This window comes from Typopeltis vanoorti, chromosome 10 (genome assembly GCF_054136105.1).
Source record: "Typopeltis vanoorti isolate ZY-2024b chromosome 10, IOZ_Tvanoo_1.0, whole genome shotgun sequence".
In the NCBI taxonomy this organism is placed as follows: Eukaryota; Metazoa; Arthropoda; class Arachnida; order Uropygi; family Thelyphonidae; genus Typopeltis; species Typopeltis vanoorti.
The window spans coordinates 54,415,951-54,441,830 of NC_143558.1; the positions used below are offsets into that span (position 1 = coordinate 54,415,951).

The 25,880-nt window shown below is 36.2% G+C and overlaps 1 protein-coding gene across 2 annotated transcripts in view; it reads left to right on the forward strand.

Moving 5' to 3' along the window:
• The window catches only part of Coq6 (ubiquinone biosynthesis protein COQ6, mitochondrial), a 167,577-nt gene that overhangs the window by 113,537 nt on the left and 28,160 nt on the right, over window positions 1-25,880 (forward strand). For both annotated transcript variants that reach the window (XM_090399076.1, XM_090399077.1), the window contains exons 8-9: window positions 10,007-10,085; window positions 14,016-14,139. In XM_090399076.1, coding sequence (XP_090255202.1) covers window positions 10,007-10,085; window positions 14,016-14,139 — 203 coding nt within the window. The remainder of the gene's footprint in view (window positions 1-10,006; window positions 10,086-14,015; window positions 14,140-25,880) is intronic.

Sequence of the window (25,880 nt, forward strand, 5' to 3'; positions counted from 1 at the left end):
AAATCATTTTGCCATGTACAGTTTTTTTCTTGCTTGCAGCATATTGAAAGAATTGTTTGGGATTCTCTTTTGCTTGCATAGCTAGTTTCCTTTCATAATTGGCTTTTGCTGTTTTTACCACACACTCGTTACCCTTCTGGCCTGCACTTTATACCATTCGTGTGCCCTGCAGGTCACCTCTTTCTTTAAATTCCCTCCACAGTTGTTTCTTTATTTGCAGCTCAAGCTCAATGGTGTTATTCATCCATTTAACCCCTACTTGTTTTACTATTTGGATCCTAGGTATACAATCAGCTATAACCTCCTGTAAATGCTCCTTGACCACTTCCCATGCTCTATCGACGTCCAGCCCTTGCAGTTGTACATGCCATGGCACTGATCCAAGCAATCTCCTAAGCTTGTCAAACTTGCCAGCATGGTAATTCCACATATACCCTGTCTTAATCAAAAAATTCCACACCTTTAGCCACCTCCCAGGTCAAGACCTTATGATCACTCTCACCAATAGGTGGCAACATGGTCATATTCATTACAGTCAAATTGTGAGATGCTATTACCAGGTCAAGCACTCTCACACCCCTAGTATTTTCAATTACATGCTGTCTCAGATGGTTATCCCTTAATAAATGAATAAAATCCATTTCCTTCCAATCAATGTTACCATAGTTGAAATCCCCCATAATAATTACCCTCCTTCCACTCATTTCATCAATTTGTTTATGCATACTATCTCCACCATCTATTCCATCACCTGGTCTATAGCAGCACCTAACTGTATATTTTGTTCTGCCAGTCTCAATCTCACACCAAATAGCCTCAAATGAGCTCTTTTCACTATCCTGCGATATAACTTCAATTCTCCTTGGCTGCAGTTCATCAGCTATCATCAATAACACCCCTCCCCCCATTTTATTCTCTCTGTCCCTCCTAAACACACTATAACCTACATACTCTCTATCTATCCCACTAACTATATCATCTTCCGTCAGCCATGTTTCACTAATGCCAATAACCTGTGCCCAGGAAGAGCCAACCAAGGCCAAAAATTCTTCCTTCTTGTTCCTAATACTCCTGGCATTAGTATACATGAAATGCAGTGGTCCCTTTGTCCCACCCCCCTATCTCGATGCGTTATTCTAACTATCCCATTCTGATTGTTTGTCCTTAGTACTGGCTCGGGTACATTATATACGTTCTTGCACTTGACTGTCTCACTGATGTCCGCATATCCACTTCCCCTCCCTCCTTGGTAGCTCTAGTTTCCCTGATTCTGCACATCCATTTTTGCTTCATTCAGCAACACTTTTTCCAGTCTCCACACACCAAGTTCATTCAAATGCAGGCCATCCATCTTGTATAAATCCTTTCGCCCATCAAACTCATTCCACACCACACCGTCTGCATAACCTGCACATAATGTAATTTGCGATTATGGCCCTCCTTCTAAACTTCTCTCTGTCATACTGTGGCAACAGACTCACCATTCTAACTGTCACTCTTTTCTTTCGCTACCTTTAACAATACTTTCAAGTCCTCTCTCATAAAAAATTTATCACCTTTCAATTCATTCGTACCCGCCACAATTATTAATTCTTTCACCCTCTGTTTTTGCACTCTAATACTCTCACTTACATCCTTAAATTTCGCACCTGGTAAGTACGATTTCATTACACTCCCATCTGTCACTCCTCTTAATAACGAGTCACCAACAACACTCTATCCTTCATTTCAGAAACTCCTCCCACTCTTACGCTGTTTATTTACGTTAGCTGAATCACTCTGGAAAGAGTTTTTCAGGTGCTCTAATTGCCGCTGCGCATTTTGTATCACTGCGCAAAACCTAGCATCTCACTTCCTACAAATAATTCCTCATTTTTTTTATCATTCAAACCATTTTCTCTTTCTGTACTCCAACATGTGTGTTTTCATCTCCATAAATTCTTCACCATGAATGCTGACCACCATGTAACCTTAAAAGAATTAAATATTGAAAGATCATTCAGTTCATTTGATCATTTAGGCTTAGCTTACCTGGTTAACATCGGAAGTTCCAAAAACACAGTATTATTTTTCTTCTGCTTTCATTTATTCACTTTCATCCTCTTCATCTAGTGATAATTAACCAGAAATTTAGGTCCAGGAATATCCATCTATATTGACCTCATAGCAGTTTATTTTCTCTTTACTTTTCCTTTTCTTTGCTATAACATCATCATCATCATCAAATTCCTGCCATGTACCCTCAAGGGGTGTACAGGATATGACAGTACTACATGAAAAAATTACATCTTTAATAACTTCCTATCTACAATTTTCCTCCAAATCAATCTGTTACTTGTCAAGACTCCAACATTATCAGATCTTATATTTCTATCGTCTAAGGCACTTTGTACCGTATCAATCCACCTATATCTTGGTTTTCCTCTGGGTCGTTTTCCTGCCAACCTGGCAGAGAACACTTGTTTTGCTAATCTTTCCTCTCCCATTCTATTTAAGTGACCATACCACCTGAGATTAGCTCTGCTAACGCATTCCTGGATGCTGACAATGTCAAGTTCTTTCCTAATATCCTCGTTTTTAATATGATATTGCCATTGATGCCATCTGTTCACGCCTCTAATCTTTCTCAGGACTCTCATATCTGGGGTCTCTAGTCTTTGGTCAAGTGTTTTACTTCTGACCCAGCTCTCAGATCCATAAGTTAAAACTGGTTTGAACACTGTCTTGTATACAGCTAATTTAGTGTTCCGACTAATTTCTCTCTTATTCCATATGAATTTATTCAATTGACTTCCCACCATACCAGGTTTGCTGATTCTGTTGTCTATTTCTATATTTAATTTACCATCTTCAGTAAAAATCGTGCCTAAGTAGCTGAAATGTTTTACTTGTTCCACAGGTTCTCCATTCACAACACAGTTGACATTTTCAATGATTCTACCTATTTTCATTGTCTTTGTCTTTTTATTGCTGACCTTCATACCATATCTATTACAACAGCTATTCAATTTAGTCAGAGAATCTTGCAGACTTGTAGCGGATTTATTTAGAAATATAACATCATCCGCATAAAGCAAAGAGCTGACATTAACATCTCCAATTTTGATATCATGTTTAATACCACTTTCCTTCATAATGTGATCCATATAGATAATGAATAACAGAGGTGATAATGTACATCCTTGTCTCATACCAGATTTAACATTAAACCATCTTCCTGTACTTCCTTCAATTCTAACTGCTGACTTACAACTCAAATAAAGACTAAGTATTGCTTGATATAATGCTCCATTGACACCATATAACTGCAGCGTATTGAATAGCTTCGCTCTTGGCACCTTGTCATATGCCTTTTCCAAATCAACAAAACTTAAATACAGATCTTTGTTATATTCCCATGCTTTCTCGACTATTTGTCGTAAGGCGAAGATCTCATCCTGACAGCCTCTATTTAGCCTGAATCCAGCTTGTTCTTCACCCAGCATTTTTTCCACAATTCTTCTCAACCGTTTCTCAAGTATACTTGATTAGATCTTGCCAGAAACACTCAGTAGGGAAATGCCTCTGTAATTCTCACATTCAGTTTTATTTCCCTTTTTATATATGGGTACTATGAGAGCTCTACTCCAATCATCGGGAATTCGTCCCTTTGTCCTGGCTTTCTGAACTATGCAGTGCAGCCACTGTAAGACTCTTATACCACCATACTTCAGCATTTCTGATCGAATATCATCTAATCTAGCTGCCTTTCCACATTTCAAGCCTTTGATGGCTTTTTCTACTTCAAGTATGGATATGTATTCCTGACTGCATGCCTGGTCAGTGTTTTTTATCACTGTGTTGTCATCACTGCTTGTTTCATTTAGCAGTTTTTCAAAGTAATTACTCCATACTTCAAGGATATCTTTTTCTCCTGTTTTCATGTCACCTTTATCATCTCTAACTCCTTTTGCAGCACTCTTTCCTCCATTCCTAAGCTTCTTCAACAACCTCCAGAATATTTTGCCACCTTCTTGATATTTATTTTCTATATTCTTGCCAAAGTCCTCCCATGACTTTTGTTTAGCTAGTTTTACACAATGTTTAGCTTTCTTACATTTATCTCTGTATTCTGTAAGAGTAAAAGCTGACTTATTTGACAGGAACTTTTAATATACTTTCTTCTTTTCCTTCACTGCCTCTTTAACTTCCTGAGTCCACTAGGGAGTTCTGATTTTTTTATCCTTGCACACAACCTCACCACATGCCTCTCTGGCAGAATCAATCAATGTTTTCTTCAGAGTTTGCCACTGAATCTCCAAGGTTTAATTCCTGTTCTCAAAGTCTTTCATTTTCTTTTCAATAATCTTTCTGTATTTTAGTCTACAGTTCACATCTGAGAGCTGCTCAACTTTTATTCGCTTTAAAACTTTCTTACGTGTTATTCTTTTCAATATGAAATTCACTTTTATCCTGCTCAAGACTAAATAGTGATCACTTCCAATTTCAAATCCTCTGTACACTCTGGTGTCCTGCACCAGGGAGAAAACATCACTATCAACAATAACATAGTCAATGAGACTTTTCTTATTCCTAGCCTCTTCTCTCCATGTGAATTTGTGCACATTTTTATGTTGGAACATGGTGTTAGTAATAACCAGTCCATGTCCTGAGCAGAAATCCAACAGATATTTTCCATTATTATTAGCTTTGCTCTTTTCTCCAAATTTTCCCAAAATATTTTTGTATGTCTCACAATCATTTCCTACTCTGCTATTTAGATCCCCAACAAGGACCAACTTTTCTTTTTTCATTGTGTCAGTTGCTTTTTCTAAAGCATCAAAAATTCCTCCACTTCTATCTTAGTAGAACTTTCTGTGGGACCATAGGCACAAATAAGTCTCATTGTCCAGTTCCCCATTCTCATATTTGCCCACATTACTCTACTTGAGACTGACCGCCATTCAAGAAGATTAGCCTCGTATTTTGTGTTGAATACTATGGCTACTCCTTCTTTTCCTTGATTGTCATTGCCTGAATATAACATTTTGTATTTATTGCTCAGAAAGATCTCACCAGTTTTGGTCTTGCTGGTGTGATCCTTATGGTTCTCTTCCTGATCATTGGAATTGTGACTGTCACTGATTTATGTTTGACTTGCTTGCTCCTCATTTAACCTTACAGTACAAGAAGCATAACATTGGAGGAGCCCAATTTTTATTTGGTGTTATATTTTACCTCCAAAATATAAATATTTTGATATTTCCATGTAAATATAATATTGAAATCTTGTTACCAGCCTGCTTGACTAAGTGGAAAAACTGAAGCTATGGTTTTGAATATGAAAACTTAATGACTATTTGATTTCTAGGAGCTCAAGTTTCCTTAATTCTTAGCACAACCACAGCAGTACTTGTATGCTATGTTAGTACTGCTGTGGATGGTTTATAACCTTTGAGTATGATTATCTTTAAAAAAAATAAAATAAATAAACTCTTTTGTATTTACTTATACATGTTTTTGTTGATGATTAAAGAATTTTGGAAAATATTGGTCCACAAGAAATTCATGTGATTACATTCTCCTTCCCTATATGTACTTGAACAAAATGCCAACAAATTACATCTTAGCAGTGATTAGCAAAACCAGTTGAACATTTCTGTCTAGTTCTTAGGTTGGCTACTATAAAGAATGATGAGGATGCAAATTTCAGATACCTGAAATTTGCATCCTTAATTACTTGAACCATTAAAATAAGTAAGCAGTAGAAAATATTGTGTATTGGTCCACAGTCTAATAACAATTTAATTGTATATATGAAATGCTATAGATCTTAAAATTCTAAGATGTTAGAAATTACCTTAAAATTATAAGGTGATTTCCAAATTAGAAAAATACAGTGAATTCTTAGCACAGTCAATGCTGCTCTAGCAAACTCATTCGCTATAAAAAAAAAAAAATTAAAAAAAAGTATTGCTGGAAAGTCTCAAGCAAAACCCCATAGAGCAATTCTGTGCTAAATGAAATTCACTATTTCAAACTACCCACTATTACAGACTGCTGCTATAATCCCTACAAGTTTGCTATAGCTAGAATTGACTGCACATAAGGAGAAATTTATTGTTTACCAGTGAAATCAGTTAAATGAAATCATTAAAACAGCACAGTGGATATGTTATTCTTCATTATATTTCTTGTTGTGAATGTTTGTAGTGAAAATGTTCTTGTGCATATATATATATATAGTATAGAAGACTTTTTGCAAGTCAAGTCATTATGAAAGTTGAGTAGTGAATTAACAGCTGCAAAACCATGGATTGGATTTTTAGTCAACTGGAGGTCATTGATAAACAGGAGGATGAGAGTAGGTAAACAGCCTGAACTCTGTAGAATTTGGCAACTAAACCCCAGTTTAGTTGCCAAATTTGAGAATAAATATCCATTCACTGTTTCATATAATGTGCAGCTAGACAGAAAGCTAACTCATTGACAAGATTCAGAAGTCACCATATGATGAGAGCATACATCATAGTCCTTTGTGCAAAACATGATAAAATCTCTTAAACAACCACTTCAGTTTTTACTTCAAACTTTTCCTTTGCAAAATCCATTCATTTGACAGTGACACAACCCATACTGGTGATCATTAATTAATTGAAAAGCTCCAAGTAGTATAGACACTAACTGTCAAAAATACATTGCTTAATTATCTTAGAAAAATTGAAGAGCAACGTGATGGTAAAAATTTGCCACTCTTCTTTCAAACAGGTTGCATATGAGCAAATTTCCAAGCTGCATGGTAATTTTTTTATGTGACCCCCATCCACGATAGGTTGTAAACCTATAATACATTAGAACTATGGATGGGATAAGATTTTTTTTTAAATTTAGTTTTGGAAAAGATTTTCAGGTTTCTTTCTGGAGCTTTGAATCTTGACAATTTGGATAGAAGAAGATCAGAAGAACGTCCATCTTTGATAGGTCTGCAATTGGAGAAGGAAATGCTCAATATCTGCAGGATAAATGTATATCAGTATTTGCTAGATAAATGTAGATTAAAAAAAAAGGGGGGGGGAGACAGTTGAATGTTTCTCTTTTTTAAAAAAAATAAGAATAAAAAAAAACAGAAACCTTCAGCTGTTTTCTCTGGATAAATGTAGATGAAAAATTAAAAGGTTTCCCTTTTTTTAACATAACCTTCCTATTAAATGAAGAGTTGGACTTAAGAAAATCAATATTTAAAGAAAGGAAATTAAAAAGGTTCAGATTGATTTGTATATTAAGAGAGTGATGGAGACAATAGATGAATCTGATAGAATGAGATTTTTAGCTGAAAATAATCAAAAAAGAAGTGATTCTAACTTTGACAAGGAATATTAGAGCAAACATATGCACAAATCCCAAACCTTTAGACAAAAGAGTCAGTGTAATTTGAAAAAGTTTAGATTAGTAGCAAAGCAACTGAAAGTTGAGTTTCTGTTAGGTAAGTAGGCGGATTGGCACACTGGAAATGGACATCGAGATTAGAACTAAGACCACATATATTTGAGAAGTGGATTTGGAAGTTTTGAAAGATTTCCCTTTGACTGCTTATAATCTGTTTCTCTTTTCCCAGCCTCTTTCATTAATTAAGTTGAAATTGGGACATAGAATATACAGTAATGGATTCTTTGCTAAGCCATACATATGGAGAGTTTCACTCCACTCTTCTAAAAATTACAGCAATAAAAATTATATACCAATATTTTGATACACTCCAGACCCATTTTCCAGGATAATGTAAGCAAGAACATTTGCTAGCTGGAATCCTCCTAAAGCATTAATTAGGTTCACTTTAGTCCAGTATGCTATTCTTAATTAACCACCTTTACCTTAATTACTATATTGTAACTACTAGTTGAGCAACTGTCTATTTAATAGTAATCAAACTTTATATAGCAGAGATGAGAAGAAATCACATTTGTATGCATAATGGTACATTGACTTCGAAATCCGCATGATAAAAAATTATACAAGAAACAATTGAAAAGTATAACAAAATTATTAAATTTTTTGCATTATTCAAAATTTTTGCATTATGGGAGATACTGAGATAGGAGTGATGTTACCTTGGTCCACCTTTGCTACGAGTTGCCCGGTGTTGTAACCTTACCCCAGTCCTGAAGATATTTTCAGGCGCAAACTTTGTCTGCTCACACTTGAATAAAGGATTAAACTAAATCTGTTATAGTCTAACCAAGTGAAAAATAAACTTTCAACATCTTTCTCTAAATCCAGAGTAATTTAATAAAAAGGTGGCACACCTTTTGGCAATTCCTATAAGTAAAGATGACCTTGCCATTGCTTCTGCCTAGTATCTCCACTATTGGGCCTGGCTCCCACTGAAGAGACCTCAATAAAGGTTGAAACTAGTCTGGGTAGTGGCTAACATTATACATATCTGCAAGGAGACGTGTTTTGCATTATGGGAGATACTGAGATAGGAGTGATGTTAGCTTGGTCCACCTTTGCTACGAGTTGTCCGGTGTTGTACTACCTTACCCCAATCCTGAAGATATTTTCAGGCGCAAACTTTGTTTGCTCACACTTGGATAAAGAATTAAACTAAATTTATTATAAAATTAAAAAAAAATATACATGCAATATTAAGTTACTATATGATGCAGACTTGTAGCTTTTTTCTGACACGAATACATTTAATAGCCTCCCCCACAACCAGGAGTTTGTCCTTATCTGTCCAAACCACCACTACTCATTTCTCTAGTTGCTAATCCTATACAAATTCTAAATCTATCCAACCTTAGAATACTGTTTTCACATTTCTGCATCAGTTTTCACAATAAACTTCCCTAAGATTTGATATTCCAGAAATAGTGGACAGTCCATTTCATTGATAATCTTCTTTTACAGACATTCTCTCTATATTCTATGCTTTTTTCTTTAGGTATTTGTGCTGCTCTACTGAACTAGTTTCAGACACTTTCAGACTAAGAAGAAAGTGTATCGCTGCACTTTCCTCTTGGTCTGTAAATTGCAAGCAGCCGGTGGTCAGCATCCATTCACACTTTACCATCAAATCAATTACTTTCATGTCCTCTTTCATTCCCTCTTCCTCTGGAAACACCCTTCTCATGTAGCATTTCCAAATGATTATTATGATTTTTACAACCACCATCTGTTCAAGAAAATATCAACAATTCCAGTCAGCCTTCTATTTATAGTTGCAGCAATATATACATCTTAGGATTTAAGTTTTTGTTTAATTTGTTACAGTTTAAAATTTCCATTATATAGTCCTGATTGTAATGCCTGTGTTTCTAATATATATACTTTGAAGGAGCTGTTTCGAATCCATAAAAATATCATTTTACCTAATAAACATTTATATGATTTTGTCCCTTTGCTTGGTTTTATAATTAACACCATTAAAAATATGCCCCCCCCCTACACTTGCATTTCTAGAAAATTTGTTGAGACAGGGGTGAAAGAGACATTAGATTGTCAACCTAAATGAAAGTTGAATTTTAAGTGCTAAATGGAACATTTAGCATTTAAAATTCTGAACAGTGAAACTCCTAAACAAACTACAGAAAGCCTAGTCCATCGAACAGAAATATGCATATTTACCATATCAAGCATTTGAGTGTTCCTTCAAACTTATGTGTTATAACTTCTAGACCTCTTTAAAAAAAATTAAAAAAATACAAGCAACATAAACTTATGAATAATATAGGATACCAATACTTCTGGCTATGTTTGTAATTTGAACTCATTACATATAGTTTTTGTATTCCTATAAAAGATACATTCTGAGATATTAGAAATGATTACATTCTTACTGTTGTTTTAATGGAAGCAGTTAATGCATATAATTTATTTTGCTGGATAATTTAGTATTTTATTTTCAAGACTGATCACTGACTAGAAAAACACTTGAGTTATCTCCAATATGCCAGTTCATGTACACAATACATCAAAATTCTAGTTGTGTATGTAATTATATATTCAGTGTTGTTTTGTTTTCTAGTGGGAAGAAGTAAATAGGAATACTCTGGTAGATAGTGCATTAAAAACATTGCAGGACATTTGTCAAACACTGTGGCCAGGTATGTTGGACAGTTAAATACACTTACTTAGTCATCTCTTACATTGTTATAGCAAACTCACTTGCCATAATAAATTATCAGTGTTTGATGAAATTAATGTCTGGTAAAAGTCCCATAGCATCAGTGCAATTCAGAAAAAAAAAAAAAAAATCACTGGTACACTTGTATTAGAAGTTGTGTTATAGCAGGCTCTAGTACTTTGGTTTACTGTGAGTTTGCTGTAATGGCATTTGCACTCTGATTAATTCGGATTTTAATTTTATGAACTTTGAAGTGTCATCATTATCCTGTAAGCATATATATATATATATATATATATATATATATATATACTGTGTGTGCTATGATAATCAGTTTTAAGTCATTTTGAAATGCCACTACTTCATTTTCATAAAAATTATTACAATAGATGAAAGTTATTCATCTGCTGGGGTAGGGGTTTTAACCAGATCCAGCATTCCCAAAATGAATCAGAAGATTTGTCCATAACCAGGGTATCCACATTGCTTCTAACTAGAGAAAGTAATCCTGTAGTCTTAACTTGGGAGGTCATGAAATGTGGAATTTTCACTTAAAAAAGGGTATATATGGAGGGTCGAAATCTAGATCTGGAGAAAGCATATGATAGGGTGCCAAGAGAGAAACTGTTCAAAGTGCTACAGTTGTATGGTATCTATAGAGCATTATATCAAGCAATACTTTGTCTTTATTTGAGTTGTAAGTCAGCAGTTAGAATTGAAGGAAGTACAGGAAGATGGTTTAATGTTAAATCTGGTGTGAGACAAGGATGTACATTATCCTCTCTGTTAATTATTATCTGTATGGATTGCATTATGAAGGAAAATCAAAATTGGAGATGATAATCTCAACTCTTTACTCTATGCAGATGATGTTATATTTCTAAATAAATCTGCTACAAGTCTGCAAGATTCCCTGACTAAATTGAATAACTCTTGTAATAGATTTGGTATGAAAATCAGCAATAACAAGACAAAGACAATGAAAATAGGCAGAAGCATTGAAAATATCAACTGCATTTTGAATGGAGAACCTATAGAACAAGTAAAACATTTCAGCTACTTAGGCATGAGTTTTAGTGAAGATGGTAAATTAAATACGAAAATAGACAACAGAATCAACAAAGTTTGTGTGGTAGGAAGTCAACTGAATAAATTTATATGGAATAAGAGAGAAATTAGTTGGAACACTAAATTAGCTGTATACAAGACAGTGTTCAAACTAGTTGTAACTTATGAATCTGAGAGCTGGGTTAGGAATAAAACACTTGACCAAAGACTGGAGACCACAGATATGAGAGTCTTGAGAAAGATTAGAGGGGTGAACAGATGGCATCAGTGGCAATGTCATATTAAAAACCAGAATGTTAGGAAAGAACTTAATATTGTAGTATCCAGGAATATGTTAGCAGAGCTAATCTCAGGTGGTATGGTTACTTAAACAGAATGGGAGAGGAAAGATTAGCAAAACAAATGTTCTTTGCCAGATGGGCAGGAAAAAACCCAGAGGAAAACCAAGATATAGGTGGATTGATACAGTAAAAAGTACCTTACAAGATAGTTTGGTAGATGCCATCACGCAATGCTTGTTGTACTTGTAAACTTATTCATTGAGAAAGTGCTCATGCTTTTACTAACTATACCCTTGCAAAACTTATTAGTGATCCATTTTTCTCTCCCATCCTGTCATGTATTGAAAAATTCTTTCTGCCTCTATCCTGGGACACCCTTTTAGTAACTTATCCATTATATTCTCTCTTTTTTGCCTATCAGCGAAATTTTGCAACTCTTCGATCTTAAGAGGGAATGTTTCACAGAACATTTCTGTAACCATCTTGGTGACGTTCCTCTGGATCCTCTCCAATACTTCCATATCCCAAGAACCAAATGACCAAATCCTTTCACTGCAGACACAGATATGGTTGTTTCAAAGCTTTATAAAAAGGAATAATACCTACCTATTTCTGCTTATTTAAAGTGTGTTCAACATTCATGTGATTCTTTGAGCGTTTTTTTTTTTTTTCACTTTTGCATTATGCTTGTTGACTTTGCATCCTCAGCCACTTTTATTTTCTACAGTACATTTCCATCAGTATAATATGCAGCTTTTGATCTTTTAATCCCCAGGCCTTAATCTTATACTCTCTCGTATTAAACATACAATCATTGTCCTTTGCCAATACTGTCAGTCTGAAATCATTTGTGTTCTCTTTCTTGCTTCTCTTCTCTTGCTTGTTGTAGCATCTCTGTGTTACTCTTCTTATTGGCCACCTTAGTTTTGCATTACCTGCAAAAGGGATTATATACATTGAAGTTAGCAAGAGGATTTTATCAGATACTGAAGGTATAACATAGAGTGAAGACAGAGGTGCCATCATTGGAAGTTGTGTAAAGCTGTGGTGGAGATTGGAAGGAGAAATGCATTCTCCTTGTAGTGGTGGAGTGAAAGTGGAATGCTTTGCCAAAGTGCTCTCCAATAGGAAAATAAAGATTCATCTGAATTCACAAAAAAGCAGAATATATATCTTACAGGATGGATTGCCACAAGGATCTGTCCTTGCCCCAGCTTTATTCAGCCTATACACAAGTGACACTCCCCCTCTAACAGCTAGTCGAATGTTTATCTATGCTGACGACATAGCTATTGCCATCCAGTACAGTACAGTACCTTTCAAAGCCTTGAGGAAACATTGAGCAAAGATCTGAGCCTCACCACAAAATTACTTTGAATACTGGAGACTATCTCCTAATCCCAGGAAAACTGTTGTTTTCTGCTTTCCACCTAAATAACTACGAGGCTTATAGAAAACTAAAAATAAACTTTTGCGGCAGGACTAATCCATGAAAGTAACCCTTGTTACCTTGGTGTCACACTTGACTGTAGTTAACTTACTGAAAACATTTGGAAAAAACTAAGTTTAAGATATCTGCCAGAAACAACAACATAAACAACCTGACAGGCACAACTTGGGGTTGTAATACCTCAACTCTTAGAACAGTAGCCCTGGCTCTAGTCTTCCCTGTTGCAGAGTATCGTTCACCAGTTTGGAGCCAAAGTTACCACACGACTCTCGTAGATACACAGTTTAACATAACAATGAGAACTATCTCTGATACTGTACAATCTACTCCTCCCATGGTTACCAGTTCTTTCCCACATTACACCTCCATGCTTCAGAAGAGAAGACGTTATCATCAAAGAAATAAAGAAAATCAGAAATATGTATCTCCCTATTCCTCGAGAGATCTCTTTACCTTCAGCACACTACCTTGCCTCCAGATCTCCCATATCGGTTAACAGATTTAGGACTGGAAAAAGCCACTGTACCCACTTATTACATCTGTGAGGAATTTCACAGTCACTCTTTTCCATGTGTGGTGCCGTTAACTGGTTAACTGAACTGTTAGTCTGTATATAGTTTTGCTCAATAATTCTTGCATTTTCCTATACACTAAATAAATAAATAAATTGCCAAATTGTGTTATGAATGCATTTAAGGTTCATTGTGTTGGTTACTTGAGTGAGACTACCCATGATAAGGCTGTTGGTTCTATGGAGGGGTTTGTTATAATAATAAAGATAAGGTGTTATTTTTCTTCCTCTTTGTTCCTTACTTGGAAAATCAAATAAAATGTTATGCAAAGAATTTAAAGGATTGAGAAAATCTACTGAAAAAAATTCTTTGTTACTAGTGGTTTGATTACCTGAGGGAGAGAGATGGCTATAAATGTCTTACTCTAATAGATGTGTTACTTTTATTGATTGAATATACCTTGCAATTTTTATATCAGTTTTTGTTTACTTTAATGCAATGAAATTCTCATAGTGAAATAAGGTGTTTCATATGTCTCTTTCTTTTTTTTTAAAAAAAAGTTCAGTAGTGTGATTAGTAATATTATTTGTGTGTGGCAGAAAGAGGAGCACTACGGCAACTTCCCCCAAGTATAATATCAGTCTGTGAAGGTAGTAGAGCATCTTTTCCTTTGGGATTTGGCCATGCAACTAGATATGTTGCTCCTAGAGTTGCGTTAATAGGGTAAGTATGAAATAAAAGAAATCTAGTTTGTTTAAAGCTCATTTGTTTGATTATATATGATATAGAGATTAAAAAATAACATTTTTGTAGGATCCGAAGACTAATTCTACAGTGTTAAGTATTGTTAATAGCAGATATATTAAAATGTATGAGAATTATAAAAATAATTTATAAGAATTATAAAAGTTTTTATAATCAGTTTTTAACTATCATAATTGAATACACATGTTGCTAAAAACTCTTTTAATCTATTCTGAGGTAAATGGCCAAAAGAAGGGGGGGGATGCAAGTACAAGCCATACACAGCTAAAAAGAGCTGTTTTAAACTATAAATATTTTATAGTTTAATATAGTTCTTTTAATAAATAAAAAGAAAGTAAATTTGCACTGCTACCAAGCTATAAACAGATATATTGAAATACTATAATGGACTTATTATCCTCCTCCCTACAATAATTGAAACCAAATATGCACAGCCCAGAGGAAGGAGACACACTACTAGTTCTTGTAGCAATAACAAAAAAAAATAGGCTATTATTAATGGAGACAGAAACACTCACTTTTTTTAGATGCTAACTTACAGGTGATGCTGATAGCACATTGAATCATCATATGTTACAAACATATATAATTTAATAACATATAATATTATGCACTGTAATAATACATTGATACTTTACCTCTCACAATGCAGATAAGTTGCTGAATTTGCACATTATCAAATAGAAGTCAGCAGTGGCATATGTGAAAATTAAAATGCAATACAGTTGCCTGTCAGTAGACTCCTTTAGTGCAGCATGTGCCTCGTATTTTGGTACTAGTTTACAACACTCATCATAAAATTTATTATTATTATTAAGAGAGACCTCCAGGGCATCAGAGACTCATCGAGGGAGGCCACATACTACTACACGCACCAGCTATCATACTTATTCTTGATCATTCACACTGCTTGCACTCACAACATCCAATGGATGCCCTCTCATCCTTTTACCACCTTCCATAAATTGAAAAATTCCATTAATTGAAATCCTCTATGACCCTTTCAGAAGTTTGTAAGCCTCAATCATATTATCCCTCTTTCTCCTGTTTGCTAGTGTCTGCAGTCTACAAATTCTCAATCTCAGTCTTCATAATCAGTATTCCACAATCCTGATATCATTTTTAACACTCTCTTTTATACTCTCTCTTTCTCCAATATATCAGAATCACAATGGAAACCAGTAGACCAGACCTGCGCACAATAGTCCAAGTGAGGTCTTATCAAGGCCTTGTAAAGAAGCAAAATAACATCCTTATCTTTACATGTGAACATTCGTTTCAGCATTGCAATTATCTTTTCAGTTGTATTTGCAATTTTTGCCACATGGCCCCTAAACTTCAACTTCCTATCTATTAACACTCCAAGATTCCTAGCCTAATCCCACCAATATAATACGACATTGGATATATAATCATGCCGAAGTGAATGACTTTATATTTGCTGACATTGAACCGACACCAATTTTCCCATGCCAGCATATTCAAATAAATTTGCAATGACTGCATATCAGCAGTATTCCTGATTACCCTACCTATCTTTGCATCATCAGCAAATAACTGTATGTCGCTTGTCAAATCCTTCCCAATATCATTAATGTATAGATTCAATAACAATGGACCAAGCACTGATTCTTGTGGTACACCACTTGTTACCTTAAACCTTGCAGACTCAGCTCACCCATATACCACTTTTTGATATCTGTCAGTCAGCCATCCTCTTATCCATGCTGCTAATATTATATAACCCAAACCCATTTTCTCCAATTTATGCAGCAATCTGCCATGCTGTATTCTGTCAAAAGCCTTAGCAAAATCCAAAAGTATCATGGTATATCCATTCCCCTCGTCTAGTTCAATGGTAACATTGTTATAGAATGTGAGCAAGTTGCTAAAATATGACCTTCCCTTAGTAAACCCATGTTCTTCATTGTAAAGTAGAGATTCACTGTCAACCCATTTCTGAATGCGGGCCGTAACCAATTTTTCCAAAATCTTCACCACCATTCCTGAGATGCTAATTGGTCGATAGTTGGATTCATCGGTCTTTGCACCACCCTTGTACAATGGAATTACCATACATTCCTTCCATTCCTGCAGGATCTTCCCTGTTCTGAGACTCATTTTAAACATCCTGGTCAAAGGAATGGCCAGTTCAGCTAAACACTCCTTTAGCACACATGCTGATATTCCATCAGTCCCTATTGCTGAATTCTTATTCAGTTTGTGCAACAGCTTTAATACCTTGGCCTCACACACCTGCATTTCTTCATCTAGTGAAGAGGTAACAGTGAGCTCAATGTTGCGTTCACCAGGTTGATAGCTTTTAACGAAATGGGCACTCATTAATTGAACAACCTCTTCTGCATCTGTAGTCCTTACGCCACCTGGATTTAGAAGATTCTTTCATATTCATTCATTCTTTTACTTGCAGCATATTGATAGAATGCTTGTGGGTTGTCTTTAGCATGCAGAGCCAGTTTCTTTTCATAATCAGACTTTGCTTTCTGTACAACAGTTGATTATTCTAGCCTATTCCTTCCACATCATCCTTTTCTTATGAATCTCTTGCTTAACCCTTTGACGTATAAATTATTTTTAAAGTTGGCTCTAAATTTGTTTGAAATTGATGTGAACTTCGTAACGTCTGCGATACGTCAAAATCAATTTTGGTGCAATAAACAAAAGACTTGTCACAGACGTCTTTGTATGTTAATGGGTTAATAAGACTACACATCCATTTGATTCCTGCTCTATTTATTCTTCGAGCTCTCGGGATGCATTCTGTTATCGCATCGTTTAAGTATTGTTTAAATGCTTCCCATGCACTGTCGATATTCTTTCCATCCAGCAACCGATCCTATTCCACTGAACTCAGTATACTCCTCAGTTGGTCATAATTTCCTGCTTTGTAGTTCAGCATGTAACCTTTTCTGAATGGAACATTCATAAACTTAGTCACTTCCCAAGTGAATACCACACTGTCACCAACTGGAGGCAGAATAGTTACGTCTTTAACTGAAACGCCCTCTGACACTATAATCAAATCTAACACTCTTTGACCCCTCGAGTTCCTTCTGTCACATGCTGCTTGAGGAAGTTGTTCTGCAACAGCTCAATAAATGTATTGTCATTCTTCTCATGTGATTCTATTGCTACCCAATCAATATTTGAATAATTATTATGATTACTCTTTTCGCTCTCACCTTTTCTATTTGGTGATGCATTTCTTCATCACCAGCTACCGATCCACCAGGTCTTTAACAACATCCCACTATGTATTAGTCTTGTTAATTCCACCTCACACCAGATGGCTTCAAACTCACTTCCACATGAAATATTATTAGTAGTATTACTACATTCATATTTCTCAAATCTAACTGTATTTAAGTCATCCAATATCATTAGCAGCACGCCCCCCCCCCTCCTATCCACTCCATCCTTCCTAAAAATACTGTACCCATGACATACGATACCAGTTAGTAGGTCTGATTCTGATAGCGAGGTCTCACTAATTCCTACAATCTGAGGTCGCAACATATCAACTAAGGCAACAAACTCTACCCCTTTGTTTCTGATACTCCTAGCATTCGTGTACAGACATAATAATCTACCTGCATGTTCTTTTGTATACTCTTGTTTGCAGTCTGCCTGACACAGTTGGGCAATTTGCAGATCTCTATTCTTCTCTAATGCCTTTTACATGTAGACATCTTTGCACACATATGATCGGTCTGAACCGGATGAACACAAACCCGAAATCGTTCTCGCCTCGTCAACATTTCCATGACAAAGCCCATTTCTGTCATTAACACAGTTATATACCATTGTCACTCTTACACTCACAAATTTAATGAAAAAAAAACATGACAAGAAATCTCTTCACACTGTGTAAACTCCACAAAGACAACATCATCATTGCTAGAGATGACAAAGATAATGCTACTATTGTCCTTACCACTTATAAACTGTTAGATTATGATTCTGTCAATTCTCAGAAAAAATTATTAAAAATGAGTTCTAAAAGTTGTTAACTCAAACCTTTTAGTCCTCCCCCACACACATACAGATTGCCTAAATTTCATAAACTTAATTACCCTCTCCATCCCATAGTAGATGCTACTGACTTCCCCTCCTTTAAATTAGCCAAACAGTTATCTAAATCTTTAATTCACTTACTGGCCGCATTTCAAATCTTTAATCCGAAACTTAGTTTTAAACAATAATGATATCATGGTGAGCCTTGATGTCACCTCTTTATTTACAAATATCCCCTTTTCTGGAACTTCAAATTTACTAAAAATGCCTCTCCCCCTTGACATTATTGATCTCTTTAATTTTGCCATCCATACTAGTTACTTCTCTTGGAAAGACACCTTATTTTAAACAGATAGAATGTACTTCCATGGGCTTGCCCCTCCTCTGTCCAGTTTCTATATGGAGCATTTTTAAAAACATTATTATTATTATTATTACACAGGTATCTCAATGGAGTCAGAAGACTCATCATGGGAGATCCATTATTCACACACACTTGCCATCATTCACACAATACCTATCATACTTCTCCTTAAACTCATTCACTGATGAAGCATCCACAACCACCTCTGGCAACCCATTCACCACCCTCCAATCAAAAAAATCTAGTCCCAATACCCTTGCTAAACACATCCTCACACAACTTCCACTGGTGACCCCCTTGTTCTCTTCCTTCTTGCCATTTACTGATAAGTGTTCATTATCAATCCTATAAAACTCCTTTAATAACTTAAATGCTTCTATCATGTCTCTTCTTTTTTCACCTACAAGACTCAATCTGTTCTCATAGGGAACATTCCACAGACCTGCCACAATCTTTGTCACTTGCCTCTGGATCCTCTCCACTCATGAAATCTGGGAATCCAGATATGTGCACAGTAGTCCATATGTGGCCTTATTCCTCCTTTCTAACAAGGAGGGATAAGGCCATTAGTGGGGCCATTAGGTCTTCAACAACCATATAATCTGACGTGCTGTTTTGATTACCTTTGCAATATGCCCTCTAAACTTCAACTCCCTGTCCATAATCACTCCCACAAATTCCTGTGCTCATTAGTTTTCTGCAGTTTATTTCCATCAATATAGTACACAGCTTCTCATCTCTTCCCAAAGTGCATCACCTTACACTTGGCCACATTAAACTGGCAGCCATTTACCTTTGCCCATACTGCTAGTCTAAGTCTTTCTGCAGGATCTCTGCATCATCTTCATTTACCATTGCTCTTATCAGTTCAGCATTCTCTGCAAACGACTGAATATTTCCTGTCAAATTATTTCCTTTATCCATGCTATACAAATTAAACAAAAGAGGACCAAGTACGGAGTCCTGTGGTACACCAATGATCACTTGCCTTCTCCTGGACTCAACTCCTCCATAAACTACTATTTGATATCTGTCCATCAACCACCCTCTAATCCAAATCATCAGTTCATATCCATCCCCATTCTCCATAGAGTTCTATGTGGAATCTTGTCAAATACCTTTGCAAAGTCTAGCAATATCACTGAGTTGCCATTTTCCTATTTTCCTTATCCAACTCCATTGTCACTTGATTATAAAAAGTAAGCATATTACTAAGGCAGGATCTGCCTTTCACAAAACCATGTTGTCCCTTCTAGAGTATCATATTCCCATAAACTACTATTTGATATCTGTCCATCAACCACCCTCTAATTCAAATCATCAGTTCATATTACTATTATTAATGAGTGACTGCAGGGAGTCCTTAGACTCATTGAGGGAGGCCCTAAACATCATGTCCACACAATTATATGACATCACAGTATCCATCATACCTTGCCTTGAACTCACTCACCGTCATAGCACCCACAACAGACTCTGGCAGCTTATTCCACTCATTTACCACTCTAAAAGTAAAGAACCCAGCTCTAGCATCCGTGCTAACCACACTCTTTCCCAGCTTCCATAGGTGTCCCCTAGTTCTCCCACCACCAGTCCTGATCTCAAAAATATCCTCTGAATTAATCCTATAGAAATCCTTTAGCAATTTGAATGCCTCAATCATATCTTTCCTTTTCCGCCTATCAACTAATTTCTGCAACCCACAAATCTTCAACCTGTTCTCAAGAAGGAACCTAGGTGACCACTGGGCACAGTAGTCGAGATGAGGTCTTATCAACGCTCGGTACAGAGGTACAATAACTTGCTTGTCTCTGCTCGTCAAGGTATTTTTCAACAACCAAGTGAGTTGATGAGCTGATTTAGCTACTTTTGCAATGTGCCCCCTAAACTTCATCTCCCTATCCACTAACACTCCCAAGTTCCTGGCCTCATCAATCTCCTGGAGTACAGTTCCACCAATGTGGTATACTTTTCACCCCAAAATTCTTAACCTTACATTTTGTCACATTAAATTGACATCTATTCTCCTTAGCCCAGAACCCCAATCTATCCAAGTCGTCCTGGAAGATTTTGACATCTTCTTCATTCACTATTGCCCTACCCAACTTTGCATCATCAGCAAACAAATGAACTGTTCCTCTTAGATCCTTCTCTATATAGTTAATGAACAAAATAAACAGCAGTGGTCCAAGAACAGAACCCTGCGGAACACAACTAGTCACAGGCCGTCATTTGGACTCTACTCCTAAATAAACTACTCTTTGATATCTCTCCATCAACCACCCACCTATCCATCTCACCAACCCTATATCCATTCCCATATGTTGTAGTTTATGGATTAGAATTCCATGTGGTATCCTATCAAATGCCTTAGCCAGGTCCAGCAGTATCACTGTAAACCCATTACCCTTATCCTGTTCAGCCGTCACTGTGTTATAAAACTTGAGCAAGTTACTGAGGCATGATCTACCCTTCACAAAGCCATGCTGTCCCCTGTACAGTATCTCATTTTCATCAATCCATTCCTGTATTTTTCCCTTGACTACTTTCTCCAAGACCTTGACAATGACTCCTGATGTGCTGATCAGTCGGTAATTTGCAACCGTAGTCTTGGATCCTCCTTTATGCAGTGGAACTATTTTCTCCTCTTTCCATGCCTTCGGGACTAAACCAGACCCGAGACTCAGGTTAAACAACATGGTCAAGGGCACTGATAATTCTTTAGCCACTGGTATAATTCTTTATACCATCCAATCCCACAGATGTATTCACATTAAGGTTCTATAATAGACTATTCATCTCCACTTCATTCATCGCAATTCCCGTATAAACTAATGGTTCCTTCATTTTTTTAGTGTCACCACCTGGATGATATACTTTTGCAAAGTGCACGCTCAGTAACTCCACTATATCGACTGATTCAGTGACCTCCTTACCATCGTCATTCCTTAAAATCATTTTGCCGTGTACAGTTTTTTTTTTGCTTGCAGCATATTGAAAGAACTGTTTGTGATTCTCTTTAGCTTGCACTAGTTTCCTTTCATAATCCGCTTTTGCTTTTTTTACCACACTCGTTACCCTTCTGGCCTGCACTTTATACTGTTCGTGTGCCTGCAGGTCACCTCTTTCTTTAAATTCCCTCCACAGTTGTTTCTTTTTTTGCAGCTCAAGCTCAATGGTGTTATTCATCCATTTAACCCCTACTTGTTTTACTATTCAGACCCTAGGTATACAATCATCCTGTAAATGCTCCTTGACCACTTCCCATGCTCTATCGACATCCAGCCCTTGCAGTTGTACATGCCATGGCACTGATCCAAGCAATCTCCTAAGCTTGTCATACTTGCCAGCACAGTAATTCCACATATACCCTGTCTTAATCGTAAATTCCACACCTTTAGCCACCTCCCAGGTCAAGAACCTTATAGAACTTATGATCACTCTAATAAGGTCTTGACCTGGTATCTTGATGCGTTATTCTAACTATCCCATTCCGATTATAACATGGTCTTGTTCATTACAGTCAAATTCTCAGATGCTATTACCGGGTTAAGCACTCTCACACCCCCTAGTATTTTCAATTACATGCTGTCTCAGATAGTTATCCCTTAATAAATGAATAAAATCCATTTCCTTCCTCACACGCGTCCTCTCCTCCTTCCAAACAATGTTACCATAGTTGAAATCCCCCATAATAATTACCCTCCTTCCACTCATTTCATCAATTTGTTTATGCATACTATCTCCACCATCTATTCCATCACCTGGTCTATAGCAGCACCCAACTGTATATTTTGTTCTGCCAGTCTTAATCTCACACCAAATAGCCTCAAATGAGCTCTTTTCACTATCCTGCGATATAACTTCAATTCTCCTTGGCTGCAGTTCATCAGCTATCATCAATAACACCCCTCCTCCCATTTTATTCTCTCTGTCCCTCCTAAACACACTATAACCTACATAAACCTCCTAAACACACTATAACATACTCTCTATCTATCCCACTAACTATATCATCTTCCGTCAGCCATGTTTCACTAATGCCAATAACCTGTGGCCAGGAAGAGCCAATCAAGGCCAAAAATTCTTCCTTCTTGTTCCTAATACTCCTGGCATTAGTATACATGAAATGCAGTGGTCCCTTTGTTCCACCCCTATCTCGATGCGTTATTCTAACTATCCCATTCTGATTGTTTGTCCTTAGTACTGGCTCGGGTACATTATATACATTCTTGCACTTGACTGTCTCACTGATGTCCGCATATCCACTTCCCCTCCCTCCTTGGTAGCTCTAGTTTCCCTGATTCTGCACATCCATTTTTGTTTCATTCAGCAACACTTTTTCCAGTCTCCGCACACCAAGTCCATTCAAATGCAGGCCATCCATCTTGTATAAATCCTTTCGTCCATCAAACTCATTCCACACCACACCGTCTGCATAACCTGCGCATAATGTAATTATGGCCCTCCTTCTAAACTCCTCTCTGTCATACTGTGGCAACAGACTCACCATTCTAACTGTCACTCTTTTCTTTCGCTACCTTTAACAATACTTTCAAGTCCTCTCTCTATGAAGAATGAGGATATCCATCCCCATTCTCCATAGAGTTCTATGTGGAATCTTGTCAAATACCTTTTGTAAAGTCTAGCAATGTCACTGAATTCTCATTTTCCTTATCCAACTCCATTGTCACTTGATTATAAAAAGTAAGCAAATTACTAAGGCAAGATCTGCCTTTCACAAAACCATGTTGTCCCTTCTAGAGATATTCCTATTCATCCATCCTGAATTCTGTCTTTCTCCAATAACTTGACTACCACTCCTGAGATGATGATTTGCTTATAATTTGCTACTTCTATCTTGGAGTCTCCTTTATACAGTGGGACTATTTTGTCCTCTTTCCATTCCACTAGCACCTTCCCAGTACTGAGGCTTAAATTAAGAATAAGCTGGATATAGGCATGCCAAATAGGAGTTGCCTTCACTGAATTTTTGCTTTGCAACAAATAGGCAAGAAATAATGAAAATATAAGTATTAAAGCTCTGTTGATTAAAATAAAAAGTGTATAATAAAATACTAAGGGAAACTGTTCAAAATGTTGAATCTGTATGGTATAATGGAGTGTTAACACAGTGATATATATAGCTTATATATCAGTTGAAAATTGGCAGTTAAAATTGAAGGATGTGCATGTTTCATGTAAAATCACATTTAAGTCAGGATTGTATGTTATCTCCATTGCTGTTTATACCAACTGCATCACCTTTCATATATGGAGGTGGCAGAGTTTTTCAAATAACAAAGTGGCCAGAAGAATATGCACATGCTGTTAACACTCATAATTGCCTTAGTTGCATCAGCTGTATATAGTCCAACTTTTTATTGTATGCAGTGACATTATCTCTGAAATAAATCTTCTCCAAGTGTTTCAAGAGTTGTTAACAATTAAATAATTCCTGAGAAATTTGGCAACTGACACATATCTTGTCAGCTTGAGATTGGATACTCAGGAGTTAATGTAAAAAATGCAAAATGAAAATGTGGTAAACTTAGCAGAATAAAGCTGCCATTGGTCAGAAGCCAGTTAAATTATTTTGAATTTATATGGAATAAGAAAGAAATTAGCCAAATGACATGCTTATAGTATACAAGACAGTGTTTGATATGATATGATATGATCAGATTAAATGATCTTAGAGTACAATTGGAATATTAGGAGAATGATATTCAATAATGCTTTTTATGTGAATTCCAGTCACAAATGGTTGCAAATCTATAGTGCATTAGTACCATGTGTAGCCTAGAGATTTATTTTTATTTTTTCTCTGGGTGTGGGTGTGTGTGTGTTATTTTTTCTCTGGGTGTGTGTGTGGGGGTGTGTGTGTGTGTGTTCAAAATGTTGAATCTGTATGGTATAATGGAGTGTTAACAGAGTGATATATATAGCTTATATATCAGTTGCAAATTGGCAGTTAAAATTGAAGGATGTGCATGTTTCATGTAAAATCACATTTAAGTCAGGATTGTATGTTATCTCCATTGCTGTTTATACCAACTGCATCACCTTTCATATATGGAGGTGGCAGAGTTTTTCAAATAACAAAGTGGCCAGAATACATGCACATATTTTTTACATAATCTGGAAACTCTCCTAGACCAAACAATAAGTGGGTCAGTGATTTCACAATGAGTGATGAAATTCATCTCTGATCTAAAGACTTTCAAACATTCATTCCCATGATGGGATTTGAACCTACAGCCTATCAATTGGAAATTGGATACTCAGAGTTAATATGAGACATGCAAAGTGAAAATGTGAATATTATCAACAGAAAGCAGAAAAATGAGTTATCAACAAGATTGTAGATGGAAGTGAGCACAAGTAAGCTACATGTGAATGATAACATGAAAGAAGTAGTGGAATATTAGAAGAATGATGAGGTGGTAATCAGAGAAACTGTGTGTGTGCTTAGTGAAGTCTTTCGCATAATAAAGTGTGAGCTTGAAACCTAAGCAACTGGAGAGACGTGTGGTGAGTGATATAACAGAGAGAAAGAGAGAGAGAGAGATGTGGAGTAGAGAAAAGAAGAGAAGGCAGAAGCATACTACATAGAACAGTGGATTTCATCTTTGCGTCACAGGCTGTGAGCTAGAGATAGCATGTCGCACGTTAAGACAATCAATGATGTAATATTGTGTTTTTTAAATCATCGTTGTTTAATTTTCTGAGAATTAGAATTTCCCAAACTCTTGGTAAGGATATACAGTAGTTTAGATTGAGGTTAAATATCAGTGTACTCATTCTCTTCTTTGAATAAACATTCAAATTTAAAATATATATGTGCATTAGGCTTGTCTCTGACCAAAGAATTCTATGCTCTGATTCAATGTTGCACAAGACCATGCTTATGGAATTTCTGGTAGGAGGTATTATTCCTCTTATAATGTAAAGAATAATACCTCATAAAAGAGAATAATGACTGTTAAAACTCTACATCCACATCTGGACTACTTCAAACAGAATTAGTTGCCTGAGTTTTTAGGAGATGAAGATGTGGGAGAAGCTTCATAGGCAAGTGACTAAAATGGTGATAACGCTAGGGAATGCTTTCTGTGAAGACAGATTGTAGATTGAGAGATGGAAAAGAAGGGATCTGGTAGAAATATGTTAGTAAAGGAGTTTTATAGGATTCATGCAAAAGTAATTTATAAATAAAACAAAAGTTCTTAAATTGAACAACAAATGCCAGAATGAATTTAAAATTGATCCATACAGGAAGGTAAAAATTTTACATACT